Here is a 22982-nt window from a genome sequence, read left to right as displayed (position 1 = left end):
AGCAAGGAGGGCTGGGGAGGAGGCAAGCAGAGGTGGAGCCTGGGAATGCGGCCAAGGGCTTGGTTTGAGGCAGTGTTCCCTATCACAGGCAGAACTGTGCAGTCCCCATGACAACTGGGGGGCTCTGGATATGCACAGGTGGTCCAACTGGCCACTCATCACCTGGCCACCCCAAGCAGGTGGTCTGGGTCCCCAGGGCCACCCAGCAGGGAGGCACCTCCATCCTTGAGAGAGGCTTGGTGATCTTAAAAGCCAGTGGGAACATTCCTAATTCTTGTAATAACCATGACTGGGACAAATGGTGATAACCCAAGTGTCGCTGCTCTGCTGCCAGGCTGTCCTTCCATCCCCAGCCCACCACGGCCATGCCAGAGCTCCAAGGGGGTTCTTCTCAGGGCAAGAGTCCTTAACCCCATCTTACAGATGTGCTTACTGCAGTCGGGAGAAGTTCAAGAGACCCCTTTAATCAAAGGCACCAGCCAGGTAGTGTGGGTGAGACTGGATACTGGGTTCCCCACCGCTGACTTGGACTGAGGCTTGGCGTGGGGGTTGGTGGGACAGGGAGTAGGTATTTTCAGGGTTGGGGGAATCTCTGAGGTCATGTGTAGAGGATAATCAACTCCTCCGGTTTCTGGCAAAACCCAGCCCTGTCCAAGGAGGTCTGGCAACCTCCCCTCCTCTGTGTGTGTGTGTGTGTGTGTGTCTGTGTGTGTGTGTGTGTGTGTGTGTGTGTGTGTGTGGAGTCTTTTTGATATTTATTAAGCATCTACTTAAGTATCGCTGTGGAATACTCTGCAGCTCCTCCCCCTTAGACTCGCACTGAGGAGAGGAGCACTCATCCTCAGGAGCACCCAGCCGCCTCCAGGGACCCTCCCAGGGCAGAAGCAGGAGGAAGAGTGCAGGTCCAGGAGGGGCTGGATGGAGCCTGGGGGGTTGCGGAGAAGTGAGACCAGAAGGCAGGCCTGGGGCGCAATTTTCTCATGACCTTCTCTCAAATGAGGAGCTGATGGAGAGGTTCATGCTGGGGCTCGGAAGCGGGGCCACGATCATGGAGAAAAGACAGGACTGATGGGGAGACAGAAGGAGACACAGAGGGAGAGCCTGCTGACCCCTCCCAGAGCCCTGGAAGAATGGCTGCAGTGCCCTCCGCACAGGGGCAGGAGAGAGAGAAAGTGGAGCCAGACATGTGAGAGCAGGAGAGAGAGGACCGAGCAAGGGACAGGTGGAGATCTAGGCTGAGCAGCTGTCACTGGGGGTGGGCAGGAATGGACCCTGGCCTGGTCCCAGGCACCACAAGGAGGAGAGTGCTGCACATCTGTGAGGGGGACTTCCTGGAGGAGGTGGCAGGGTCTGGGATGGGGCCAGGCTCCAGGGAGGTGCATGTGGGGTCCCTGCTGCAACCCCTCCATGTTGGGTCATGAACTCCGTGGTTTCCAGATCTGGATGCATTGCTGCCCTTGGCTTCCAGCGTGGAGCCTGCTCGTGGCCCCAGGGGGAAGGGCCCTCCCTCGGGATGCAGCCAGCTTTCCTCTGCAACCTCAGAGTGGTGTTTTAATTAGTCAAGTCCTCAAATCATTGTTTACTGCTCTCCACACACGGAGGGTTTATTAAAAGCTGGGCCAAGTTAAAAATACTGGCAACAAGGACATGCAGGCCGTCGGAGCTGCTGAAACAGGCGCCCTGAACCACGAGGAAGCCGCGGTGGCTCCTCCCCAGGGAATCCCTGCCCACGTCCTGTCGGTGGCCCAGCTGGCAGACAACCCGTCAGCCACGTGGAGGGAGACAGGGCGGCCCCTTGCAGCTGCGCCAGCACTGCTCAGCCTGTGCCGAGCACCAGCGTGTGACCAGGTCTCACCTCCCTGGGTGCTGCAAAGGCCTGGCAAGGTGGAGGTGGGGCCCCTCCTCACCCCACTCCACCCCTCCAGGAGCTTCCAGTCCCTGGGAAGTGTGTGTGGTTAGCCACACCCAATCACCCAGCCACCAGCCTCAGAAACCCTTGGGGCCTGACAGCAGCAAGGATCGTGGTGGACAGCTCTGCCTGGCAGGGGTGTTCAGGGAAGACCTCCAGGAAGAGGTGGCACTCAGCATGGGGTGGGCTCGCCATTGGTGAACTGGGAAGATGGCATTTCAGGTGAGTCACAGAAAGATCGCCTAGGCCTTGGAGGCAGGGAGGTGCCGTCCTTCATGCTACGGGCATGAGGAGGGTGGTGGAGTCAGGGAGCCCTGTGGGAGAAGCCTTCTGTACCCTGCCTGGAAATGAGCCCTGCAGACTTGCTCTGCCCGGATCTCCAAGATCCACAGGGAGGGTGGGCCATAGAGCTCACAGCCGCCAGCCCCCACTGCCTTTCTCAGAAGGAGCCAGGAGAGGGCTGCTCTGACCCTTGTGGGGGCCCTCTATGTTTGAACAGTGGCAAAAACTGAACTGTGACAAGCATTAGGGCTTCCGAAGATCAGCTGCCATGCACAGCTCTGAGTAAGAGTCCTTTGCTGGGCCTCAGTTTACCCATACGTACAACAATGAGAGAGACAGCTTTCCTATAGCACCATGTCCATCCATCCATCATATACTGACTCAACAAACACTCCCTGGACCCTTACTTCACGGCTGGGGCACAGAGGGGAACCCGACATAAGGTGGGGCCTTCAGAGTCTTCCTTCCACCCCGCACAGTGCAGAGTGTCTCCCAGGCCACTAAGGGCAGAGCCTGATGAATTTGGGGTTCTGAGGAATAAATAAAATCAATGTGAAATCACTTTGAAAGTTTAAAGGCACAATTAAGGCTTGTGCTCCTCCCATGAGAACAGTGGCATCGTCAAGCTGCCTACAGCCTGGGCCGCTCAGAGCCTTTCTCTTTGCTGACGTGCAGGAAGGGGAAGCAGAGTCACAGAGCATCTGCTGCGCCCCAGACGGCTGCGGGCCACCTCATCCACATGGGCGCAGCTAACTCAATTTTATGCATACAGATTAGTGGAGGTGTCGGTTCAAATCCTTGTCTCCCTAGCAGACCAGGAACCACAGAGGATGGAGACTGTGTTCTCCTCATTCAATTAATCAATTATACCCTCGCTCAGCATCTGCAGCCTCTCAGGCTGTAAACACCCTAGAGTCTCTCCTATATTTAAATGAAGACACACGTACACACTCACACTCACACACATACACACTCCCTCACGTACTCATATACACACACACTCACCCATATACACACAATCATACACACACACACCCTCTCTCTCACTTTTGCATCCTGAGGCCCTTTGCTAGCGAACGCCCCCTCTCCTTGTTGCCTCCAACCCAGACCCCCTGCTCACTCCCAGGCCTGTCACTCTGCCTGTGACTCCTCCTCCCACTTGCCCTAGAGGCATCCCCCTAAGGCCCCGGTGACTAATCTCAATCTTTATCGTAACTGACTTCCCTGTGGGCATTTTGGACCCACGGCCACTCCCTCACTCTTTCTTTCTTGGAGTCTGGAATTCCTCTCTGTTTCTGTAAAGACAAGGGTTTTCAGAGTGTTTATGGGCATCAAGGAAGGAGCCAGTGCAGTGACAGGGGCTGGAAATGCAGGACCAAGGGAGGACAATGGGGCAGTTGACCAAGAGGAGATCCCCCAACCTCTGCACCCACCTGTCTCCGGGCAGCTGCTTCTGTCTCCCTTGTGCATTCTTCTTCTGTTTGCTTTGTGCATTCTTCTTTCCCAGTCCCATTGCTGTTGCATTGCAGGGTTTCATTCCCACCTCAGTCTCTTGACTCACCGTCTTCCTGGTCACCCTTCCATCACCACCGTCATGGTCTCACCCTAAATGTCCTCTGACTGCAGACTGTCCCCCAGTCCTTCTCCCACCTGGCCCAGGGATACCCCACCCACCAAGGCCATTACAGCAACAAGGCTATGTCTCTGCCCCATCCCAGCAGCCAGGTGTTGGGCACAGGTAAGAAGTCAGAGTCAAGGAAGATCAAGTGGGGAAACTGAGGCCCAGAGATGGGAAAAGCTTTGCCCAAAGTTACCCAGGACTTTACCCAAATCCTGACACGGGGCCTGTAGTGGCTCTTCTGTCCACTTTTAGCTCTTGCAGATGTCACCCTCCACTGAATGTGGATCTCTGCTGTCTAGTGGCTGGGGTGCTCCCCACCTTCATGGTCCAGTAAGGTTCCTCTCATCACAGGAGGCCATGTGGCTGTGGCCACACCTGGCACTCAGCAGCCCTGGGTCCTGGCAGGCCTGCCTGAGAGAGGCTCTCGAGGAGAAAGGAACACCCACCCCAGACTGGCAACCTCCTGGCTGAGCAGTTCATCAGCACAGCTAACTCTGGCTGCCCACCCAGTGTGAATGTCGCTAAGCCAACCAGCTCCCGGGGGGAAGCTGGAACCTCTTCCACAGCCCAGCACTGCTTCAAACTGACATATATCCGAGAGCAGTGAGGGTCAGGAGCCTGAGGCCTGGGCTCAAATCCCAGCTCTACCACGGAGAGGCTTCTCTAGCTTCAGTTTCCCCTACTGAGAAGGAGACCATTGGGTTCGGTGAAGCTCTGGTCACATACTTTTCCTTGGGTCCCTTGCAGAACCACCCTCTGTCTTCCACCCCGTCTGTGCATGGAGTGGCCTGCCTAGATGGTCTGTATCAGCTGGCTCCAGCCAGGTGGGGCTACAGGAGCCCCAACAGATCAAGGGAGGGAGGAGAGCAAGGTCAGGTTCCCTGCACAGAGACTGGAGGCTCCCCAACCAAAGTCCACACTCATCCACCCTTTCCACCTGACTCTTGCGGTTTCTGGTTCAGGTGATTGCACTCTTCTCTCGAGCTGCAGGCCTACCGGGTAACGGGGCCTGCTGTTACCCCTCCGGCTTCCTTACACCCTGCCCACATCTCTGTAAATAGGCCCTTTATTCAACGTTCTTCAAATTAACCATCTTGTGTGCACCATCTGTTTCCTGCTGGGACCCTGTCTGAGTCACACAGGCCTCACCGTTCCTGGTCTCCTTGTTAACTCAAGCCCTCAAGGTGGGAGAGAAGAGGCTGGGTACAGATCCCCACGAGTGGTCCATGACGACCTGTGGAAACCATTCCTGCCCAAGGCAGTGGCAAGGCCTCGGGGCCAGCTTAACGGGCTGCAGCTACCAGCCCTGGACCCAGACAGCAGCTGGCCTGAGCACCCCTCTGCAGGTCTCCCAGCCCTTCCCCATCCTGCCAGTGTCACCAGCATCCTTGTCAGTATCAGGAGCAGATCCCAAACACATACGAAGCAACCAGGACTGGGCAGGAGTGTCCCGTCCGGGCTCTCATCTCCCCTGCATAGCTCCTCCAGGTCAGGTGGTCATCCCACAGGGAAATAAGCAGAGAGTCTGAACCATTTCCCCAAGCCCGGCTGCCACCCACCTACTGCCTCCCTTCACCCGCCCTACCTCCTCCTCCTGCTACCCTGCCTTGCACAGAAAAAATACTGAATATACTGAAAATACTTTTCTAGTGAGCAAGACCCTCCCCCACAAGAAACCACGGTGAGGATGTGCTCACAGGGTTCCCACCGTGGCATGTGTGGATCAATTGGGACCCTGTTGCTGGCCACAGACAGCTAAGGCTATTGCCCAGTGCTCATGGAGAGAGTGAAGAATTGGGTAAAACACAATCAGAAATAATTGGCTGATCCGAGAGAGGCAGGAAAAAGCCACTGAAAAGGAGCAGGGTCTAAAGGCTGAGGGCGAATCTTTGCAAGGAAGAGCATCTCCCCAGGCTGTAGGAGACCATTTCCAATCGCCACGTCGCTATCCCGGCCAAATGCTTCCTTATCGATTCCTTGATACGATGGTGCAATTCAATCCCACAAATACTTAATGAGAACCTACTGTGCACCTAATTCTGAGCCTGGAGCCCAGGGAGAGCTGAAATGAGTTTGAGAAGGGCACCTTTCCCTGCTCTTCCTTCCTCTCCCCTCCCTTCCCTTCCTTCTTTCCTGCCCCCTTCCTCTCTCTTTTCCTTCTGCGAAGGAAAGAGCAGGTTGCTCTGGATAGTCATGCATCTAGAAAACCTCCCTCTGACCCCTGGCCTGTAGCCGAGAGGATGGGGGAGACAGGAAGACCCAGGGTTGATACAGCCTTTAGGGAGACAGGCTTGGACCAGGGTGGTGGCGAAGAGAATGGGGTTATGGAGATGGACTGGAGAGCGACTGGGGAGCAACAGTCCCTGGCACTTGGGGCCTGTTTGCACAGAGAGAGGGCAAAGCTACAGGAACCAGGAGTCTAAGCCCTCACTCGCTGGGCTGACTGCAGGGTGGTGGAGGCCCTGGAGGAGGTTTGAGGTGGGCAAATGGGAGATGATGGTTTCAGAGAGACCTCCAGAGGGGATACCTGGGAGGCCGTGGCGCTCTAACCCCGGCCCCACCTCTAAAGTGATGAAGGTAGAGAGAGCTTGACCTTAGTGAGCACATCTGCAGGCAGATGGGCAGACCAGCGTCTAGTGCAGGGAGAAGGAAGGAAGGAGAAAGCGAAGGTGGGAAGAGGATGTGACCAGCCTAGGAGACAGTCCTGCTGTTTTCCCAAATTCTCTGAAGCAGTGAAGTGGCAGCACCCGCTGGGCTCCAACTTGAACTCTATTCTTGCGATGCAGTTTCTTCTGTTTTCAGTCTGTGAGCTTTTTGGCCAGACCTTGGAGAGACTCATTTAAACAAAGGAACCTGAGGGTTCCTCAAAGGACATTTTATGGTCAACTTTTATACTCCTCCTGCCTGGGCACCACTCCCCAACATTCTAGTCTTGCTCTGCCAATTCCTTGCTCTGTGACCCATGGAGAATTGCTCAGCCTCTCTGTGCTCCAGCATCCAGCTGTCTCTGGCTGAGAGGAGAGTCCCCACTGCTAGAGTGGGAGGAGAAACACACGGACCTGGGCAGGGATCAAACTAAGGCTCATTACAAACAGAGCAAACTTGAATTTGGGTACTAAGCAACCCGGGTGGGGTGAGGGGGCGAGGGCGTGAGGGGAATGGGGTTCCACTCACGCTGGGCATCCCCTGCCCTCCGTCCCTAGCTGGATCTTGGCTGCAGACAGTCAGGTTGGGCCTCTGGAGGTGCAGTGTTGCCATAGGAACAGGCTCATGAAGAGCGTCTCAGAGGAACCAGGTGCTCGGTGGTGGTGGGCAGGGGCAGGTGGTAGTAGGGGGTGCTGGAGATGATCTCGACACAGCTGCTCCCCACATTCCTAGTGAAGGAACTGAGGGCCCTGGTGGGGAAAGAACTAGGTGGAGGCTTCGCTGCAACCCTGCGGGCTCTCCTGTTTGCAAGTCCAAGGGGGCAGTAAATCCCTGGAACCCAGAGATCAGAGGTGGCAAGAGGACGGGTGGTAGGGGAGGGCCACCAGGCCGTGGACAGTTGCTAGGACACAGGATCTTTCTGAGGGGCCCATGGTAACCTTCAGAGAACACTTTGTGCCTCATTCATTTATTCATTAATTCACTTAATCCATAAACACCTCGAGGGCAGCGCCGCAGGCCTCTGGCTGCGGGGTGCCTGGCTGAGCAAGAAGCGTCTGGCCTTGCTAGGGTCAGAGACACACGTGCGAAATCCATTAACACCAGGCAGGAAGATGTGTTCAGGGCTGAGATGATGCCCAGGGTGGCTGGGAGGGCCAAGACCCTTGGTGGGCGGGTGAGTGGGCGGGAGCCAGGGGACTTGGCAGGCATGGGATTGGGGGAAAGGCCTTGGAGGAGGAGGTGAGGTAGGAACAAACCTCTGTCCCTCTCACCTCCCACCTGTGCCTGTCCCCTCCTTGGGGACCAGGCGATGTCTTCCTTCTCAGGAAATCCCTAATGCCTTGAACATAGTAGGACACCAAAAACTTTTTTAAAAAATATAATCGAATGAAAACGCTAATGCTTCCTTACAAATAAGAGAATAAATATAGAACGGGAACATCTTAAATTCCTCGAGAGCTCTGTGTTTTCACATCCCTAAACTTGACAGAGCTGCCTGTCAACAGGTGTGGCGGGCCGTGCCGCACCACTCATCCTCGCTTTCATCCTCGCTTTTTTTTTTTTTTTTTTTTTTTGAGACGGAGTCTTGCTCTGTGGCCCAGGCTGGAGTGCAGTGGCCGGATCTCAGCTCACTGCAAGCTCCGCCTCCTGGGTTTACGCCATTCTCCTGCCTCAGTCTCCCGAGTAGCTGGGACTACAGGGGCCCACCACCTCGCCTGGCTAGTTTTTTTTTTTTTTTGTATTTTTTAGTAGAGACGGGGTTTTACCGTGTTAGCCAGGATGGTCTCGATCTCCTGACCTCGTGATCCGCCCGCCTTGGCCTCCCAAAGTGCTGGGATTACAGGCTTGAGCCACCGCACCCGGCCTCATCCTTCCTTTTACAGGCACAGCACAGTGAGGTTATGATTCTGCCACAGTCACCCCACAAACTCCTAAGCAGGGGCCGGGATGAGGGCTCTCCCCAGAGAATCCGGGCTTGAGGAAAGGATTTCTTCTGTGGCTAAAGGAAGTGTCCTGTTTATACGTCATCACAGGACCTGTTGCCTGTGTCTCTGAAGGTCTCCACGAGCTGGACCCTACTGGGGAGGTGAGTGGTGGGGGCTGGTGCCCCACTGGACAGGAGGGGTTGGGTGGCCCAGCCTGATTCCCAAGACATAGCATCAAGTCTGGGCATGACATGTTCAAGGGTCAACTCTGGTATGAGAAAAGAGGGGGACTTCTTGTTCCATGGACTGTTTGCCAGGGCAAAGGAGGCTGCAGAATATTCCAGAATAATTAAGAGATTTATGTCCAAAATGTTGAAAGCTTTGCAACATTCTGCCTCATTCTTCACCATGCTAACTTTGCCCTCACTAACGGAACATCTCATGTGCGTGCATACACACACTCATGTCTCATTCACACATCTGTGCCTGTACCGCTCTCTCTGCCTGGAATGGCCTCCCCACACCCCTCCGGAGAACTTCTGCGTATTCTGCACACGCAGCGGAGGAACTAACCCTCTGAGAGATGCATGCTCGCCCTTCCCGTGTGTGGCCAGTCCCAGCATCCACGACCCTGCATCTCAGAGGGTGTCTGAGCACTGAGTCTGCACTTGAACTCTCTGAGATGAGCCACCACCTTCAAATCCGTCATTGCACCCCTCTTCCAGGGACCCCGCCGAGCCTCGGCACCCAGTAGGAGCTCAGTCAATACTGGGCAGATAAAAGGCTACATTTAAAGAGGTGAACCTCTGTTTTATGGAAAATTAACTTCTGGGAATTTTTGATGAATGAAGAATTCCTGCATTTTTGGCCAAAGCCTGCGTGGACAAGCTGAGTGATGAAAAGGCTCCTTTTTCCTCCAGCCCCCGATTTCCTCCCTCCTGGGTGGGAATGAGTCTGCCTATAAGCTCTGGGTGTGGGGTGGGGAGTTGTTACTAACCCCTCCAAGCCCCTGGGAGCCCCCCACGCACAGCATGACTCAGTGGTGCTCTTTAAGAGGATCATATGATTGATGACGCGGACAGTTACACTGTGGACTTACATCCCTGCCGATTCCAATGGCAAGGGAGGAAATGAGAAGTCTGTTTTTAAATCCTATCAGCAATGACAATAAATTGGTTCTGCCTGGGGGAGAGGTGAGACCCCACAGAAGCCAACTCTAAATATGGACCCAAACCAATGAGTCCCCTCTGCACCCCAGCTCTCTGGTATTTTTCCTTCCCGGAAGCTTGCTGTGGGGCCTGGGGGAGTCATACGCAGGCCTGTTTCGGGGACTCAGGGATACGGGCTGGCTCTGCGCCCCCACTCACAGCCCCCTGTGGCCCTGGAAAACCCTGGAGTGGGCCTGGAACTGTCATACGCCTCTTCAGGCCCTGAGCACAAGGCCAGGCTCAGCATGTGCCCCTCTGCAGCTGCGCTCCCAGCTCGGCTGAGCACGATGCCACTTCACACTGAAGACCTTCTCTCTGATTGAACTTGAAACCAAACCTTCATGTTCTGGAAAATGCACCAGGGTACATCTTTCATTTCCCTCCACCCTCTGCCCCCAGGTCCCCTCTCCTCAGCAGAAGAAAAGAGAATTTGTCTCCAAAGATGGACTTTAGGTTTGGAAAAATGCTCTGAAAGGCAGCAGCTGTGTGTCTCTTCGGTGCTTGCATGAAACTCTCACGGCCTCCTAGGTTGTGAAGCTGCCCCCTTCCACCCAAAGAGGGGAGGGCAGGCTCCTAGGGGAGCCCATTCTCCTCCAGGCTCCATGCACTCTGACCACTCTGCCGGGCTGGGCAGACAGCCTTGCACTGGGATTCTGAGTAGACCTGGGTTGAAATCCCCGCTCTGCTACTTGTTAGCCATGCACCTCTCTCGGGCTCCCCCAGCCTCAGTGTGCTCATCTCTGAAATGGGCCTTGCAGTCCCCACCTAGCCCAGGCCGTGAGGAGGCTCTGATGAGACAGGGTTAAATTAGAGTCTAAATCCAAGGTAGAAGTAAGGGAGATGCAGAAAGGGCAGTACCTGCTTGCCTATAAGCCCTCAACCCAAGGACGGTGGCTTCTTGGTGGGGGAGACTCCGGCCCAGCTGTCTCCTGGATGTTCCGGTTCTAGGACTGTAACTAGGCCACCCGAGTCTCTGGACGCTGGTCCTCCCCTTGGTCAGTCCCTTGGGGAGGAGGAGCCGGCAGATCTGGAGGAGCCCACCCTCCTCCTCTCCTGGAGGGAGGATGGAGAAAGTTGGGTGTGGGGACAGGGGACAAAGGCACCTCTCGTCTGTAGGATGCTGACTAGGACTGGATCAGTGGGGGCTCAGGCCGCCCCCAAAAAATAAAAACCTAGTCTAGGCAGAAGCAAAGCCTCAAGGCGTGGAGAACCCTGCAAGGCTGTGTGGGTGGTATGCAGAGCAGAACGTGAAGGTGGGGTGAAGGCCCCTCACCGGCCACCCCTGCTGTCTCTCTCCCACCCCTGCTGGTGCCCAGGGCTAGTGAGTCTCAGAGGCCCCTCTAGCTCCACCCAGCTGAGCTGCCCTGATCAGTGTTTCTGCCTTTAATCAGGGGCGAAGTGGTCTGGGGCTGGCTGGAGGAGGAGTTAGTGTTTAGAAAAGGAGGAGGGGGAGCAGACAGGAGGAGAGAGCAGAGGAGGGGAGAGCAGAGGAGTGGGGAGGAAAAAGGCTGGAGACAGCACTTCTTTCCTTCCCTTGGAAAACTTTCACTCATCACCAGCTCCCCTGCTGCCCCAGGGAAGCCCAGCAAGACTGCTTCTGGACAGGTTCCCCTTGCTTTCCGCTCTTGCCTGTGGGGCGTGGGGCCACAGGCAGAGCCTTAGGCTTGGCTACAGGGAGGGAGTCCAGCTCACGAATCTCAATCTGGCCCCAGAGTTGGCAGGTTCAGTCCCTGCAACCTGTGTAGATCGCCTGCCACACCATTCTGTGAGGACCCGTGGGCCACTGGCCTCATCTTTGTAATCTCGGGGGCCTGTACACGGAGCATGGCTCTTGAGAGAGGAGGAAGCGGGAGGAGGGGCGGGATGCGCAGATAGAGGAGGGGGCGTCCAGCTCCTCCAGCCTGCCGCTCCGCAGCCCCCACGGTCTGCTTGCAAACAGCAGACTGTACTGCTTCTCCCCAAGGGACTACATTGGCATTTTCGCGCCTTCTGTGCAGACTTAAAGTCTGTGACAATCACCAACCTCCCCTCCCCACCGCTCCTAAGCTACCCTTTCTCAGTGTCTGCTTGCTGAAAAGAAAGCTCCAGCCTCCTGAATTTACAAACGCTTTATTGAGATCAGAGCAAGGCAACAGAAAGCTTCTTGGCTTGTAGGTCCCGTGAGACAGGAAAGTCCCCTCCCGTCCCTGAAGTGTCCCTGCAGGGGGCTCTTGAAGAGGGCCCGGAGCCAGTGGAGCCTGGTCGCCCGCTTGGAGATCCTCTAGCTGGCTGGGGCAAAGGCTCTGGGCTGCAGCTGTTGGAGGAATGGCTGGAAGGGGTTGTGACCAGGCCCTGTCAGCACAGTGCTTTTCTGCTTACAAAAACCCGAGTTCCCTTCAGAGACAGGTGGGACATCTCTGTTTATGGGCTAAGAAACAGGGCTCCCAGAGGGAAGTGACTGGCCCAGGGCCCAGGACCCTTGGTGGGCATGAAATGGAGATAGGATTAGACAGCAGGTGCCCACCAAGCCAAGGCAGTGCCCTTTCAGCATAAGCCTGTGACATTTGGACTGACTCCCTTGGGTGAGAATACCCTCCTCTGGCCTCCCTCCCTTTCCTAAACTGGGGAGGGCCGCGGTGGAGCGGGGGTGGGTCCGGGGACGAACCTGGTTGGGGAAGGGAGGAGCCTAGTTGTGCTTGGGGGTGGGGAAACTCGAAGTCCACTGGGGCCCCCTAAGTGCTCCATGCAGTCCAGAGATTCTCCTTTCTGCGGGACTTTGGCAGGAGCCTGGGAGGCCCTCGCCCCGGGGTTACCCAGCCCTGAGATCCTCCACCCCTCCTTGGCTTCTGGCAGAAAACTCAGCTCTTCCAGGTCTGCCTGCTGTTGGGATGATTTTGGAGGCTGAAGTCAGGGGTCTTGGAGGGAGGGAAGAGAGGAACCCTGGTCAGGAAGACCTTGGCAATCACCATGCAGTGGACATTGGCACTTCCAGGGTTGGGTCTGTCAGCCACTCTCATTCTAGGCCAAGGGCCTTGGGCAAAGGACCTTCCGTCACTGGAGTTGGTTTCTTGACTTGAGGAAAGAGTCCACAGAAGACAGTAGCGTCACAGGAATGCAAGGGCATGTGGCAGGCACACAGTGGGCATCCCAGCTGCTCCCTCCAGACTGTCCCCAAAGCCATTCCCAGCAGCCCCTACCCATCTGGGCGTTCTGCAGATAACATCAGGGAAGGGACACCTTTCACCAGGGTCTGGGAATTTCCCTCCAGCCTCCTTGGAGCCAGCCCAGAGCAGCTCTGATCTCTGTCCATCCCTGTGCCCATCCCGAGTGCCTTACTGGAGCAATTGACTTAGGGCTGGTAGGCCTGGGGACGCCCATGGGCCTGCCTTCCCACATCTATGGCTAGGATGGGAAACGTGTTCTCAGACCCGCCAGGGCTGGACTAGAGGGCCAGGAGGCCAAAACATCCAGCCTCCAGGTTCAAAGTGGCAAGATCACACCCCACTGCAGCACTGCGAGGAAATGGAGGCCGGGAGCTGGGTGGGTACCCACTCCCTGCCTCTAGGATATGTATTAATTAATTATGCAAATTAAGTATTGTAAACCACCCACCCGAAGATCAGGATGCCTGGGACCCTTTCCCCAGGAGGTTAAACATCTTTAATCCCTTCCTACCCTTCTCCCTTCCTATCTTTCTGAGCCTCCCCCATACAGACTGGGTCGGGGGGTGCAGAGCTTTCCTCTACACCAGGGCTCTAAGCCTAGGCTGGGAGTAATGGTGAGGAGGGGTGCCTGAGGAGCACCCCCTCTCCCTGGGAGCTCTGCAGAGGAAGAGGGTCTCTGGCAATCGGCATCCTCTACCTGCACCTCTCCAGCTGGCGACCCCTCAGAGAAGTTCTCCCAGTGGGTCTGGCATACATGCCGAGTGCCTGGAGTGCTATTGTGTGTATGTGAGAACACATCGGTGAGGCTGCCCACGCATGCCACTGTGGACAAAGACAGATGCGATCGTGTGTGTGTGTGTGTTGGGTACTGCGTATGTATTTTTGTCAGTGTGTGACCACGAATCGGCTGGGTATGTGTGCTTGTGGGTATCAGGTGCGTGGCTGTGCGTACATGTGTGCGTTAAGAGTCGGTGCATTTGTGTTTCAGCGCGGCTAAGGCCCTGACTGAGATGCTGTGTGTGCGGGGGTGGGTGTGACTGAATGCAGGCACGAGTGTCTGTCTGTTTACAAGTGTGTTTGTGTGTTTGGGTGTGCAGGTGGTTCTGCCTACGCATCTGTGTGCAGGGGATTGGCACATGGGAGAGGATGCCCATGGTTGGGTAACCGAGGGTCCGCTTGCCCCTCTGCCGCCCAGGACTGTGTCTATACGCCGTCTGGCCTACAGTGTGTTTGGGTTGCCGTGTGCGTTTGCGTTGTGGGGTGTGGGTTGCCACAGGGGCAACTGTATTTTTCTGCGTCTTCATGGCTAGGGGTACTGGAGGTGTCGGGCTTTTTCTGGGTGTTTTTCTGTGTGCGTGTGTGATTATGTGCTTAGTTCACATCTTCATAGTGCGCCTTTGTGTTTTCCTGGGTATCTAACCATTGTACGTGTGCCCGGGACGTCAGCAATAAGTGTTTCGGTGTTCCTGCGTGCGCACTTGTGCTCTCCGGGGAGGTCTGCGGCCCAGGTTCGATTCCTGCGACTTGTCCTAGGCAGGCCTGTGTGTGCGCGGCCGCATGCTGTCCTGTGGGGGGGAACGTGTGCCAAACGCTCGCGGGGTACCTGTGCCCGTCTAGCCAAGAGTGCACCCGTGTGCGCGAGCGGGCTTCCGGGACGCTGCAGTGGTGGGGGGCGGCCCTGCGAGGGGCGGGGGTCACCGGGACTGGCCGGCGCCGGCCCCGTGTGCGCAGAGGCGGGGGCGGGGGGCGGGGGCCGCGGGGGGGGGGGCGGTACGAAAAGGGCGGCGCGCGCGGCGGCGGCGGCAGCTCCCCGGCAGCGGCGGTGGAGAGCGCAGCGCGCAGCCCGGTGCAGCCCTGGCTTTCCCCTCGCTGCGCGCCCGCGCCCCCTTCCGCGTCCGCAACCAGAAGCCCAGTGCGGCGCCAGGAGCCGGACCCGCGCCCGCACCGCTCCCGGGACCGCGACCCCGGCCGCCCCGAGATGACCGCGACCGAAGCCCTCCTGCGCGTCCTCTTGCTCCTGCTGGCTTTCGGCCACAGCACCCATGGTGAGCCCCCCGGCGGCCCGGCTCGCGCCCCCTCTGGGGAAGCCTGCGACGCCCCGCCGGCCGCCCGGTGCCCCGCACGCCCCGTCTCGTGCGCCCCAACTCCTGCCGTCCCGCCTGGCCCTAAACCCCGTGCTGTGCCTGTCTCGCCCTCCCCGCCACCCTCGCTTGCCAAGGCCCGACCCTGGGGTCCCAGGGCGCAGGGGATGTGTGAGACCCTCAGCCCCTTCCCGCCCCGCAGAAGTGGCGCCAGAGGGGTGTCGGTGCGCTGAGCAAGGAGGTATGGAAAAATGAGGTGCTGTTGTGGAGTCTTCTATGAAAATACTCTGGGGTGCAACTTTGGGGTGTCCCTGCGTGAGCTTTCGGGAACAGGTCTCGGGGCGGCGGTGGGGGGCGACTCTGCCGTCTTAGCCCCCAATTCCCAGAGAAGCCCAGCCTGAGCCCTTACTGCGTGGCGCGTTTCTCTAGGTGAGGGGCTGCGACACTTCTGTCTGCAGCGGCCATCTGTCTCTGACAGCGAGAGAGTTGCCCCCTTCCCGCAGCGCCCCCCCACTCATTGCACCAGTGGTTGTGAGGGGGCTGTCTAGGAAGCTGTGGAGCTGGTTGAGTAAACGCACACAGTAGGTGCCTATTAAAGTGTCAGAATCTCTAAGCAGTGTTGCAACCTCAGCCCGCTAAGCAAAACCCTGTGTCGTCATCGTTTTCTTAATGCGAAGAGTCTGGGGTAGGGGAAAGGGGGAAGATTTGACCTGGGTGCCCAGCTTAACAGGGATGAACCTTAGAAAGAATCCAGACGCCTTACTGGGGAGCCCACCAGGTGAACCTGTCTGGGCTTTCCCAGAGCTGAACACCTCAAAATCTGCTCCCCTTTTCAGCTCAGGTTGCAAAAGTGGTGGTCAGGGTCAGGCTGCATGCCCGGGGGTCAACAAATTTCCCTCCACTGTCCCCATCCCCACTATTAGGAGGACTTGAGGTGTCGTATTTGCTTTTGGGGGTCGGGAGAGAAGGTGTTTCTCATGCTCCTAAGAACTAGGGAGTGTACTGTGGTCATTTCATCGCTGGGAACGTGGCAGAGATTTTTCTCCTGCGTGCATTGAGCCCCATCCATGCTCGGATAGGAAGTGCCTACTGTGTGCCAGACTGGTAGGACCCAAGAGGGCTGTTGGTGCCCTCGGGGACAGTGGTGGACTGTGTGGGAGAAGACAGGCTTTGCCTTGGCTTGGGGCCTGGTGAGGTGATTGTATAACCTTTCTTGTATCTCAGGGGCTGAATGCTTCCCGGCCTGCAACCCCCAAAATGGACTCTGCGAGGATGACAATGTTTGCAGGTAACAGAGTGGCTCCACAGAGGCAGCTTGTGGGGGCCACGCAGAAGCCTGGGGAGTCATGAAGTCAGGCAGAAAAAACAGGGGGCTTGGCCACTGCGCTGCAGCAAACAGCTTCCTGGCCCCTTCAGAAAACTGGTGGGGCAAGCGGGGGAGATGAGGGCAGGGGGTCAGGGCAGCCATAGCTCCTGTCTGCATTCTCAGAGGTGGGGTGGCAGGTGAGACCTCTGCAGGCCACTGCGGCAAAACACAGCACTCCCCCGGGATCTCGGGGCCCCTCCAGCTCGGCCCCTGAGCTTGGCGTGCATTCTCTGTCAGTTTTCCCATTCAGGTGACTGACGTTTCCTTCCCAGGACCACTGGCTGGCACTGTGCAAAGACCCCCGAGTGTCCTTGGTTCCACAGAAAGTAGCCTGAGCTCCCTCTCTACCCCTGCCCTCTTCATATGTCCCCACCTTTCTCCCCCACCCCTTGCAGGTGCCAGCCTGGCTGGCAGGGTCCCCTGTGTGACCAGTGCATGACCTCTCCCGGCTGCCTTCACGGACTCTGTGAAGAACCCTGGCAGTGCATTTGCACCGACGGTTGGGACGGGAAACTCTGCGATAGAGGTTGGCACTCGCCTTTGTTCACCTCAGCCCTGCGTCCTTACCTGCCTGCCCTGGCCCCCACCACCTCCTCCCAGTCTCCTGTTGCTGGCGGCCCTCACTTTCTCATTCCTGCACACCTCGTGCCATGTATTCTAACGATCTGTTACAAATTTCCTGCGGGTACCGAATGCCTCCTCAGAGATAGGGACTGTATTTTGCTCTCCTCTGCACCATCAGCACCCAGCACCTAGAGAAGATATGGGGTGGGGGCCAGGGAGCTGCCTGTTGAATAAAGAGTCACAAAGTACACACACAGCTGGGCCGGTGGGACCACAGACCCCAGGCTGCCTGTCCAGGTCATGGAAGCCCGGAGATGGACAGGGCTCTGGGGATCTCGGAGCTAAGACTCCCTAGAAAAGCACACGCAAGACCGTAAAGAGGCTGCAAACAAACAAATGGGGTGGGGGGTGGCCAGCACTGCTCAGGGGTTGAGGGGCAGGTGCTGAGTCAGGGCCAGGAGGACAGGGCTGGGGGGCCCGGACTGAGCGGGTCAGGTATAGGGGGAGGCTGGGGTTGGGAAAAGCTGAGAAAGGGTTAAAGTGAAGATGGATGTTATCTGTTGATTTCATTAATTTGTGCAATCTTTGCCTCTGTTACCCCAAGCAATTGAGAGTTGGCTGTCACTGCATTTTCAGGCTGCGAAATGTTCGTCTAAGCCCATTTTCATTTGGCAAAACCTGCCCTAACGTCTGGGCAAACTGAAGTTCATAAAAAGACTCCCAGCTGCGTAGCAGCCTGCCCTCAGGGCCTCTGTCCCTCGGTCCCCAACATTAGTAAAGAGGTACAGATAGGGAAACGGAGGATCGGAGAAACACAAGTGTCTGCTAAGTGATATGAAAGAAGTTGGGCGAAAAGCCAGCTACAACCCTTTCCCCCGGCCCCAGAAAGAGAGTTCATTTTTGTCTTCGATTGCAACTAACATCCTCCCTTAAGGAACACTTAAGAGCGTTTTATTATGGCCCCTGCCCTGTACGGGCAGGGCAGCCATGGTTCTGAAGATGAGCTCCCTCACACTCCGAATTGTCTCCGGTCCTTCATTCCTGCCCCCCTAATATGGTGCAAGCTTTCCCCGTGGCTGACTCATGCTGTGGCCGGCATCTCTGCTGCCCCTCACAGAAGCAGTGGCAGCAGCTCTGAGTTGTTTGGGGGTCTGGGGGATTCCAGCAAAGCCACCATTTGGGATCAGGGTTAGGGTTTTAGCCTGGAGCCCATCTTCTTTGGTATCTAAGTGCAGTATGCTCTTGCTGAAATTTTCCAGACAAATGCCTCCCTTCCCATGGGCCCTTGGTATGTCCCCTCCCCACCAGGTTGACAAAGGCAGCCAGCTTGGGGATGGCCAGAGAGTCTAGGATCCCAGAGAGGACACAGCCCTCCCTCCCCCTGTTTGCCCATCTTTGAGGCTGCCGTGGCCACAGCTGCTGTCCTGGCAGAGACCCCCAAGCAGCCTTCTCCTCAGAGCAGCTTAATTCACCCCTGCTTTGGGGTTGGAGACTCAGGAGGGCTGATCCAGGATTGACGTAGCAGGGAGAGCTGCAGGGACAAGCTGAGGGTGGTCGCCAGCTTTTTAGCTTAAATTTAAGATTCTGAGTGACAGGAGAGCCGGTTGCAGAGAATTAGGAGCCTGACGTGGAGTTGCCGCGTGCTGATGCCTCGCCGGTGCCGTCCCGTAAAGATAAATCCTCTTTATGTGTCCTTGCGCCAGGCCGGGCTTCCGTGGAACACCGCAGGGTAGTCCATCAATGCGGTGATCAGGCTTTTCCTCCTTGACTGATTGCAGTCTCCCCTCCACGAGGGTGTGGATCTCTCTGAGAGGGAAAAAAATACGCACGTGTGTGGCCTCAGCACGGGGGATTTTCTCCCCCACCCCCACCAGCCTGCCTTAGCTTGCTGTGTCTCTCGCTGGCCCCGGCTTTCTGTTTGGCAGGTGCAGCAGCTCAAATTATAGAAAATCAAAGCGAAGAGTCCCTCAGAGATTGGACAAGGAAAGACCCTCTTTTTATAAGCAGGGAAACTGAGGCACAGAATGGGGAGGAGCTGAACTCTGCTGCCACATGACAGCAGGCTGGATACAGGGCAGGACAGGGGTCCCTTCCTGGCCCCACTGGGGAGCTGGGGTCTCCACCATCAGAGAGCCCCTGGCGCAGGCCCTCGTGTTCAGCTCCTCCCTGGCTTGCTGAACCTGAATAATGAAGTGTGCCTGGTGGAAGGTGTTAAAAGATGGTGGGAATATTCCAGTGCTCATGGAAACCTGCACTGATAGGAGAGCGCTCAATAGTTCTAATTTTCCTGGCTTTAAAAGATGCAGCCTTTTTACCAGGAACCCTTTGAGTTTGGATCCTGAGTGCAGAAAGAGACCACAGGGACACGTGTAGTGCTGGGGCTAACAGGTTTCTTGATTCCTGACTGAGGGGGGTCTTTACATCTCCATCCCCCTCACTGCCCCTCTTTGACGGAAAAGTATGAAGAGCTGGTGGTTTTTCTGAGGGTTGGGCTGTATTCGTCCCCCAGCTGGCCAAGACCCCTCCCCCATCAGGAGAGGCTGGAGGTGCGTGCAATCGTGTCTGGTGGAGACAGGCCTTAGGGAATCTCAGCGAGGCATGCTGTTGCAGGGAGGGGCACGATGTCCACAGTGAATGTCACGGACATGTTGCTGGATGTGGGGTGACCTGGTGCCAGGCAAAGGGAACAGCTATCCTGGCTGAGTACCAGTGGCCACGACTTTCTGATCTGTGACCTTAGACAAGGAAACCCCATTCAGCTTCCTAAGCCTCAGCTAACTCACTTCGTGGGATTTTTTTGAGGGAGCTCCCTACACCGTCTTACTCCAGACCCCACTTGGTGGCCACAGAGCCATTTTAAAGCCCACCGGGGTCCGCATCACGCTTGTGTATGGAGAGAAAACTAAGTTCTTGTCTTCTCTGTCACCCCGCAGATGTTCGGGCCTGCTCCTCGACCCCCTGTGCTAACAACGGGACCTGCGTGAGCCTGGACAATGGCCTCTATGAATGCTCCTGTGCCCCTGGGTACTCGGGAAAGGACTGCCAGAAAAAGGACGGGCCCTGTGTGATCAATGGGTAAATATCCTTCCCGACGATGTGTGATCTAATGAATGCTGCTTTTCACGCACCCCCTAAAGACCCTTTCAGCCTAACTCTGTTGGACCTGTCGTGTGACAAAAGATGAAGTAAGCGCTCATCCTGGCAGCCCGTGGGGGACAGCCCTGGATGGGGGTATTTAGGGGGGAATGTGTCATCGCCGTAATTTTTTCAAATGATCCCGAAGGCGATTTCATATTCCCCTGATGTTCGCAAGTCCTGATGCGTGTGACTGACAGTCGATCGGAATGGTGAACTGACACTCGGAGCTGCATAATTTTCTAAAGGCAACATAATGAGAGATTGGAGCTCCGCAGGGCTGAGGCTGTTTGAAACCCGCTTGCCGTATCTCAGGGGTGGTTTTGGGGAACTGGTGGGCTCTGCAGTTGGATTTTCTGGGATGTCTGTGGAGGGAGTTGCCAGGCTGAGAGGTGAAACGATTGGGTTTCTGCCAGCACAAGAGGAGGTGGGCCAGCTGTCAGCTGTCCTCGGTGGGGAGGGAGGCTTTGGGACTCCTGGGCAGTGGATGTAACGGAATGGCCACTGTCTTCACTTGGACCTCTCTGAGCAATGCCTCCCAGCGGCTCAGCCGCTGTCCACCCATTATCTCCGTGGCGGCCCTGAGCCATCCCTCCTCCCCGTTGGATGGGGCTTCGCCTGAAGCCAAGGGAGATCTTGACAGAGGCAGAGTCCGAATATAAGAATCCAAACTTGAACCCAGTCCTGGGCCTGTAGTTGGGGGACAGGGGTGTCCCTTTCCTCTGAAGAAACAGAAGCTAACATGCAAATAAGCCTATCTTGACCCGACATTGGGGGGCTGGCAGAGACCCTGGTAGTATGTAACAGCTGTAAGCGGACATTAACGAGGCTTCCGAAGATCCGTCTTCAGACGGGGTCAGAGTAGGGGCCGGTGACAACTGAGCTCAATTTCTGCTTATTAGCAAGAAGGATAAAAAGATAATGAGAGCTTTAAAATATTTTGTTTTTCTCGCTAACGGACTTAAACCAGTGTGTCAAAATAGAGCCTGAGGTCCTTGAAATTCCTTCAGAGCCGGGCTCCCATGGAGCCCGCACCCTGAAGCAGCAATGCTGATTTCTTGTGTTTATTGCCCCTTCTTCCCCGGAGTTTTGGCATTTATCAGATGACAAAGGGCTCGCTCGTTTAAAAGCACTTACATTAAATGCTCCTTGCGCTCCGCTTTGAGCAAACAGCTTTGGTTTGCAAGCTGCACTTGGGTGAATGGACCACTATTAAACAGCCTGGCACAGACACCGGCTCGTGCCAGCATAGACAGACCTCGTATTGCTTTCTCTTTGAGAGTCCCCGAACGCTTCCTGCACAATGGCCTGCGGATCCACTCTGCCAATGACGATGATGATGATAATGAGGGTTGGTGGCGACAGTGGCCACAGTCAGGAAGGACGACAGTGGGTCCCGGGATAGGGTGAGGGGTGCCTGTTGCTTGGTTCTTCTGCCCCAGCAGCCCAGGGATGGAGCTAAGGGAAGGGCGCTTGCTCCAGTCCTGGGCTGTCACTGACTTTTCCTCTCCTAGCCTCAGTTTTCCCAGCTGGCTAGTGACTAACCAACAGTCCTCTGGTTGGAGAGGTGCAGTAAGAGGTGGGAGAGGACGTGAGCGTCCTGGCATGGGAGGTCAGGTGCGTCTCAGGTTAGCGTCGAGATGGGGGTGAGGTGGGCACCCACCCACCCGCAGAACTGGTGAGCCTCTTGCAGACAGGGGTCATGACCCTGGGTACCTCTCTGTACCTCCCTGGCTGGCGTTGCCTCCTTCCCTCCCTCATTCACCTGATGTGTTTTGAGCATCTGTCCCTTAATTAGGCCAGAGACCTTCTGCCCTGAGCCCTGTGCCCTGCAGCGCTGTCGTAGCCCAGCCCCCAAGGCCCTTTCCTGTGTCCCTGTTGTGTTGCAGCTCCCCCTGCCAGCACGGAGGCACCTGCGTGGATGATGAGGGCCGGGCCTCCCATGCCTCCTGCCTGTGCCCCCCTGGCTTCTCAGGCAATTTCTGCGAGATCGTGGCCAACAGCTGCACCCCTAACCCATGCGAGAACGATGGCGTCTGCACCGACATCGGGGGCGACTTCCGCTGCCGGTGCCCGGCCGGCTTCATCGACAAGACCTGCAGCCGCCCGGTGACCAACTGCGCCAGTGGCCCGTGCCAGAACGGGGGCACCTGCCTGCAGCACACCCAGGTGAGCTACGAGTGTCTGTGCAAGCCCGAGTTCACAGGTCTCACCTGTGTCAAGAAGCGCGCGCTGAGCCCCCAGCAGGTCACCCATCTGCCCAGCGGCTACGGGCTGACCTACCGCGTGACCCCTGGGGTGCACGAGCTGCCGGTACAGCAGCCCGAGCACCGCATCCTGAAGGTGTCCATGAAAGAGCTCAACAAGAATACCCCTCTCCTCACCGAGGGCCAGGCTATCTGCTTCACCATCCTGGGCGTGCTCACCAGCCTGGTGGTGCTGGGCACCGTGGGCATCATCTTCCTCAACAAGTGCGAGACCTGGGTGTCCAACCTGCGCTACAACCGCATGCTGCGGAAGAAGAAGAACCTGCTGCTTCAGTACAACAGCGGGGAAGACCTGGCCGTTAACATCATCTTCCCCGAGAAGATCGACATGACCACCTTCAGCAAGGAGGCCGGCGGCGAGGAGATCTAAGCAGCCCTCCCACGGCCCCCCCTAGATTCTTGGAGTTCCGCAGAGCTCACTGTGTGCGGTCTGTCCTAATCTTTGTGCTGGAGTTCGCTCTTTCTTGTGTCAAATGTGGTGAACGCTACGCTTACATATATTGTCTTTGTGTTGCTGTGTGACAAGCGCAATGCTAAAACAATCCTCTTTCTCTCTCTTAATGCATGATACAGAATAATAATAAGAATTTCATCTTTAAACAAGTAAGAGAAATAAGTATGTTATTCTAAACTCTAAACTTAATGAAATATCAAAAAAGACCAAAAAAAAACAAGGCAACAGAACCAGGGCTCAGTGCCGACGCCCCTCCCCCGGGGGTCTCGGCCACGGGGTCCTCGTGAAACCGTTACGAGTGCTGTACATGACCACCCACTGTGCAAAGGGCTACGATTGCTTTCGTTCGTTAATTCTCACACACCACATCCGACTCGCACT

At 56.5% G+C, this 22982-nt stretch overlaps 1 protein-coding gene across 2 annotated transcripts; it reads left to right on the top strand.

Moving 5' to 3' along the window:
* Positions 1-14290: 14290 nt before the first annotated feature.
* On the top strand, positions 14291-22750 carry DLK1 (delta like non-canonical Notch ligand 1). 2 transcript variants are annotated; one of them, XM_023205630.1, is made up of 6 exons: positions 14291-14779; positions 16040-16103; positions 16577-16707; positions 19679-19820; positions 21770-22049; positions 22269-22750. In XM_023205630.1, the coding sequence occupies exons 1-6, from the start codon at positions 14713-14715 to the stop codon at positions 22515-22517; spliced, it is 933 nt and encodes a 310-aa protein (XP_023061398.1). In that variant the 5' UTR covers positions 14291-14712; the 3' UTR covers positions 22518-22750. The 2 variants fall into 2 exon arrangements, with proteins under 2 accessions (XP_023061398.1, XP_023061397.1); XM_023205629.1 differs by having other exon boundaries at positions 21770-22750.
* The last annotated feature ends 232 nt before the right edge of the window (positions 22751-22982 follow it).

This window comes from Piliocolobus tephrosceles, chromosome 6 (assembly GCF_002776525.5).
Source record: "Piliocolobus tephrosceles isolate RC106 chromosome 6, ASM277652v3, whole genome shotgun sequence".
NCBI classification, from domain to species: Eukaryota; Metazoa; Chordata; class Mammalia; order Primates; family Cercopithecidae; genus Piliocolobus; species Piliocolobus tephrosceles.
This window is presented reverse-complemented; position numbering and strand designations above follow the sequence as displayed.